The sequence below is a fragment of the Psittacula echo genome (assembly GCF_963264785.1).
Source record: "Psittacula echo genome assembly, chromosome: 2".
Taxonomy (NCBI): Eukaryota; Metazoa; Chordata; class Aves; order Psittaciformes; family Psittacidae; genus Psittacula; species Psittacula echo.
In genome coordinates this window covers 68834619-68840975 of record NC_137737.1, presented here as the reverse complement: position 1 = coordinate 68840975, position 6357 = coordinate 68834619, and the positions used below count along the sequence as shown (strand labels likewise).

Genomic DNA, 6357 nt, shown 5'->3' with positions numbered 1-6357 from the left:
TCTTTCAGTTGAGTATAATCTATAGCCACCTTCCTTCGTCTTTTTGTCCATTACTCAGTAAGCATTTTCTCTCTTACAGAAAGAGTGTTTTCTCTCAAATCTTCAGGCATCTGGTGGGAGCTGTGGCTGTAAGTGAATTGCACTTGCAATCAGAAGAGGCTGTTGACTTCCTGAGGTGCTGCATCTTCCCACTGCATTCTCCCAGGCATGTTTGGGGCTCAGCTCCACGTGCCATTTTAGGGATTAAGTGAGGCTGGTTTGAAATTGTATGCAAAATACACTTCCCTCAGCACAGCTTCAGAAAAGCACTTTTTGGGGATAAGCAATTATGATGTACTGCTTCCTCACCTCTCCTCAAATCCCAAACCACTTGACCATGCACATAGTCAACACAAGAGTTTATGTTCTCATTTGCATGTATTTGCCATTTAGGCAACTTTTAGTCAATATTCAGCACTCTCAAACTTTAAGGTCTGGCCTTCATGCTCAGCATAGCTGCTCCCCAGCAGTGGTCCATACCGATAGGTCTCCACATTCTCAGCTGGTTTGGACTTTGTGGGGACTGGGTCATGCTGGTAAAGCAATGCTGACTTTATCATCCCAAAGTCCTCCTGAATCTTCATCCCGGAATAGATAGCACCGGAGACGTTTTCTGCCACGTGGGTATAGCTCTGAAGGTTTTTCATATCGCAGAGGTTGTCACTGTATTTCAGTGCAGATGGCTTGTAGGCCTGGTAGGACACCTTGGTGGTGGTTGTGATAACTGTTTGCAATGGTGGGGCTATGGGAGAGGGGCTGGGACCATACCTGCAAGGGTAGTCCCCACTGTAGCAAGGGTAGTTAGTGCTGGTTTGCATCTGTCCATAGTCACTATGGTCTCCGCTGCCAGTTTTTCCCCAAGCTGGTTTCAATCCATAGTGTCTGCCAGGGTTATCAAAGCTTTTATCATGGGTGGTCACCGCATTGTAGTGAGATCCATTCAAACTGAGGGGATCCGTGTCGATGGTGGGACTTGTCAGATCTTTGTAAAATGTTGGGTAAGGGCTGGAGCTTATAAAGGTAGGAACTCCAAACTCATAGCTGCATGGCCTGGGCATGTAGATCCTTGGATTGGAGCACTTCGGGTATGGTGACAGCTGGTCCTCTGGGAAGCTGGCTGCGTCGTAAGATGCTTTGTAAAGGTCAGAGTTTTGCAGTGAAGGATAAGACTGGGCTGGAATTGAAAAGCTGGTGTCTGTGATGATACCAACCCTTTCTGGGCCATCCATGCAGGGCAGATTTTGTAGGTTATTGGCATAACCACTGTTGTTGTGGTATCTTCCTGCCTGACAAGGACAAATACATCTTTGAGATTTGTGAATCAATACTGCCCACACACATACGTGTGTGCTATTGCTCATTTCAGCCCCAAATGAACAGATATAGCATGATGTAAAATGTTGTTTTGCTCGAGGATCCCCAGTACATGCTTACGACACTGTTGTAATTGACTAACGACTTTGACTTACCTCTGAGTTTAGAGGTCTTTTTTTCTGGGAATGGTGGAAAGAGGACATTTGCTTCTTAAATGCACTTCGTCTTGCTTCTGCCTCCAATTTACTCTCTGGCCTGGGATGATCATGGACTCCTTTAGCCTAAATTAGTATTAACAAAGAATTAGATGTGAACTGGAAGGGGGTAAAAGAAAAGAAAATGCAGTAAGTAGAATGAGACATAGGCACAGCACAGAAGAATGCGCAGGAGGTACTAAACAACAAGAAGGGATTTACTGTAAAAAATAAATAGGAATTTTCAGGTATATAGAAAGAAAAAAGCAAATTCAGTGGGGACTGTGGAGCTGATGAAGGAGCAGAGGTGTTATCTACATTTGTGGCATTCAGGAGTAACTAATGAGAGCCAAGGGGAAAAAAATTTATAAATGTAGTTTGGTTGGTCTTCTGCAGTGCAGCATCGCAGTTCTACTTTGTTCTAACAGCCACTACTAAAACAGTGTAAATAAAAAATAAAGAGACTTCACACCACCAGTCTTGAATAAGACTGGAAAGTATATCCTGGAAAGGCATCCAAAGATGCTCTGCTATTGAAACATCCGTGGATACTCAGATCCATGTATCCAAAGCTATATTGATACATGATGAAACAATATATTTAACATGTCCTTACCCATTAGGTTCCCTTGAATAGGCCTTCAAATAGTCCCTAAGACAAAGTAGGAAACTTATATTGCTTTTAAAATGCTGTCCTTTCTCAAGTAACAATTAACTTCTAAGCAAAGATTTGTCAACTATTTTGATGGCAAAAATCTTCAGGTTTTGCATGTCTGTAACAGAATATCTGAGCAACAACACCACCACCACACATGAGAATTTGCAAACATGGCTAGTTTGCTTCCATATAATGTCTGGAGAACAGAATTCACTGCCGTGTGGGTCAAGCAAAAGAAAAAAATCATCCAGCAGAGAATGTCATCTCATAGAACAGAGCTTTTTGCAATTTTTTTTTTTTTTTTGGCCCACTGTTGCTAAAAAAAGAAGAAATCAGCATTTCAAATTTTAGTTTTTTTAATTTCCTTCTTTTCTGCCAAGTTCTTAAACCCTCTTAAAATTCAAATATTATTTTCACATGAAGGAGGAATTTCACATTTTAGCTTGTACAATGTAAGTGCGGTTTTTCTTTCCATTTATTCTAATAGGGAATAAATATTAGGTCCTTGGTGACATTCAGTTGTCAGCTACACCAGGGTGCAGGACAACCTTTTTGTTAAAAGTCTACTCTTTACAGTACACAAATGAGACATGGTGGTGGTGTAGTTAAAATTGAATATAGTTAACTCAGAAGCAGTGCTTTTAAAAAGACATCTAACTGTTATTCTTTTATTTGTTCTTGCCATGTTTGTACTACAGAGGAGTTCAGCCATGGACCAAAACTCTAACATGTTCACCATGCTCAGTGCTATGCAAGGAAAAAAGAACTAAGAAGAGGGGAAAACAGTAAGTCTCTCTCAATACTATTTTTATGCAGATATAATTTATATATAGTTATAACATATATGCGTGTGCACACATGTATGCGTGCTTTTTACCTGGAAAAATATTGCTTTGCCATCAAGCCTCCAGAAGTTAGTGACTGGATAGCCACTGTGTCCTCGGCAAGGGATGAGCTCAAGGGCTGAGTTACAGTTTGGGCAGGCTTTCTCTGCAAACAGACAAATAAACTACTGAAGATGCTGTTTAAGGACAAGGGTGTTGTTCTAGGGTAAAGAGAACTCAAGAGCAATATGATCTGCCTTCACTGAAATTCAGATTAAAATACAAAGTTCAAGGAAATGCTACATAAACTACCAAGTGTAACTGAATGATAGAAACTAGAGCTGCATAATTGAAATAAATGCTAATGAGATAACGGATCTTAGACCCATTTCCCTTTCAGTATTTACAGGCAGACATTGATGACATTTGAAAATATATGTATTAATCACAAAATAAATGTATTCATCACAGTCTTTGCAAGGATGCTTTAATCTGCACGCAAACAAGGGTGATCCAAATTTAGAGCTCAAGCCCAGCTGAAGGAAATGGGGTCCCTTGGGCATCCCAACTCTCGTTTGCTCCTCTCACTTTGTTGCTTCTGCCGAGCCTTGTCACATATGGCTGGGCGAAGTTGCAGCCTGGCTCCGCCAGGCAGGGCGCAGCTCCGGGAGCACACCACCACCCCCAGGCAGGACTTCTTGAGGATCTGGCAGTTGTGGTTGTTAGTGTTGCGCATGGCCCAGCCACTGAGGTGTCTCTGTGCATTCTTCTCCTCGCTGGAGTAGATGAGCCGCACGTAGCCATCGGGCCACTCCTGGAAGGCATCAAAGTGCTTGGGCTCCTGCAGCGGGACAAAAAGAGGTGGGAGGGCAAGGTAGCAAGGAGGATGGCAGGAGAACATTAATTCTGTTACAAAGTGCATAATGAGGAAAAAATAGCTTTTTCTGAGATCACCTGAACAGCAGATGAATTGAGAGAATTAGTTACTGAGAGAAAAGCGCTATATAAGGGGAAAGGCAGTCTGAGCTTCCAGGTCTCAAAAGAAAGTCAGCATCCTTTCCTTTTTTGCATCACAATCCAAAATAACATGGTTTGTTGTCACAGGTGCCTCTTTGCAGTGAGGTTACCCAGCTGTAAGAGATCAGCCATGTTAACACAACTTACTGATCTGCTGTGGATCCATCCAGGCAGGATTGAACCCACCCTGCTCACACATGCTTTTAATTAATGTTCTCTCCATCATATGACTGTGCATCTCCAGGCTAAAAACTAGAAGTTTTAGCTAACGAATGGTTTATTACAGCGCATCAAAAAGGAGCTGAAAAAGACTTCAGCCAAAAAAATAGAAATAAAATTTGCCATTGCAGATATACTTCAAATACCTGCATAGTGGTTCAGAGAAAGAACATTTCAGTTTGGGATTTCACTATCTTTCTGGAGTTCCTTACCAAAATAAAATTACCAGAACAATGAAAGAACAACCAAGATTTTAAACTCAAAGTTTAAAGCAGAGAGCAAGTAAAAAGTTTCTGCAACACTCATTTAACATACGCATGTTAAATGCATGTGAGCAGTCCCAGTGAATGCAGGTAAGCTATCAGCATTCACAGCATTGAGCCATTGTCTAATTGTACAAGTTTTGTAAAATGAAGTAAACTCCAAGATGAAAAAAGTTGTGAATTAAAAAAAAGCACCTGAAACTCACAACTAGAAAAAAAAGCAAAGTGGTAATTGACAATAAAATATCACATTGACAAAACAATTAAGTATTTAGATGACTTGAATTACAGTAGCAGGAAATAAGCAATCCAAGCTTCCTTTCAACATTTCTTTAAATGGGGAAAAAGGGAAAAGGAAACCGGTCAAACCGTAGGTCTTGAAATTATTTTAGGAGGTCATACACAGCTGGCCAAAGCTGCATATCAAATCCGGTTTTTTACAAGCCACTTCATAAGGACTATTGCAGCCCATCCAGACACAAGTAATTACATTTGAAAAGGTGCTGAAGAGTTAAAGCTACCACAATATCAAGCTTTACCTCGCAAAGACATTTCCCCCCGGCCACCCCAGCTGCCCAGCCCCACGTTATAGCTAGCAGGGGATGTCTCTACTGCACCCCCCGCACCCGGTACCTGCGGGAGCTGGGGATCGTTGATGTCCCAGGTGAGCTTCATGCCGGCTGGTAGTGGTAGGCAGCGGCTCCTGCTTTTTTATATCGTCGGGGCGGCAGGACATAGCGAGGGGGGTTCCGGCCGGCCCCGCAGGCGGGGCAGCGGCACATACAGCCCCCGGGGGGGGGGGGGGCCGGCAAGGCCTGCACTCCCCCCATCTGCCGTGGAGGGGTAGCTAACGGGGTTTTGCCTAATTCAGCCCCCAGCACTGGGGCTGGAAGTCTAACCCGGCGGCAGCAGGGCTCAGCTGGGGGGCGGCTCGGGGAGGTGTCCCTCTCCAGGCGCGTATCCACCCGGTCGAGACCTACCAAGTACTTGATTTCGAGCTCAGCTCGCAACTGCCCGCAACTTCAGAAGACCCACGAAGCAAGGGAAAGGCAGCTTGTTAGTAACCCGCTCTTCCTTAAATGCGCAAGTGCACCTGCTCTTTAAGTTCAGGTGTAAACGAATTAAACGCTAACAGGGATGTTCTCCTTTCCCCTTTGTGCTCGGTGACATAAGGTTTAAAGCACGAAGCTGGAGTCAGTGCCGTCTTACTGATCAGCACCTTTTCACTTATTACAAAGTTACAGACTTTTTTTTGCTATTGTTCCCTTGCTTTTGGAAAAGCCACCCGGTAGGGCTTTTTATTTTTCTTTTTGAGTTTGCTTTTAGTTATGAGAGACAGAAACAACTTAAAGCACACATAATATTATAGAGACAAAATCGGTGAACGCTTCGTGCTGCCGTAATCACTTAAATGATCCCACCTGTTCTCAAAGTCTTTCTGATTCAGTTCCATCCCCTCTGAAAACTTACTGAATTTCGCCCTTACCTGTGCAAAAGAAAATCCAACCTGTAGCAGAGGGCACCGGCTGTAGATCCCCTTCTCAAGGACAGGAGGCAGCCCTCACTATAGGGCTGGCCTCCCCTTTCGTACCTGTCTGCTCGGAGCAGAGTCAGACCCTATCACCCAGGTGCGGAGGAACCCGTCCGAGCCGCCCCTGCCACACAGGTGCGGCTCCTTTAGTGCCAGGGCGAAACCCGGCTTTTTTCCCTTGGGGAATACACTTCGGTAGTTAGGTTGACTGAGAAAAGGAGAGCTCTTGGAGCGGTGGGAAACGTTGGCAAGAGTTTTTTCCTCCACCCTAAACGTGGGTGTACGCGGTAGCAGTTGG

At 43.9% G+C, this 6357-nt stretch overlaps 1 protein-coding gene across 1 annotated transcript; it reads right to left on the bottom strand.

Moving 5' to 3' along the window:
• Positions 1–443: 443 nt before the first annotated feature.
• On the bottom strand, positions 444–5203 carry GCM2 (glial cells missing transcription factor 2; the record flags this gene model as incomplete). The annotated part of the gene is made up of 5 exons (XM_080611177.1): positions 444–1325; positions 1509–1634; positions 3083–3195; positions 3618–3870; positions 5162–5203. 5 exons carry the CDS (start codon positions 5201–5203, stop codon positions 444–446), a joined length of 1416 nt encoding a protein of 471 aa, XP_080467303.1.
• Between the last annotated feature and the right edge of the window lie 1154 nt (positions 5204–6357).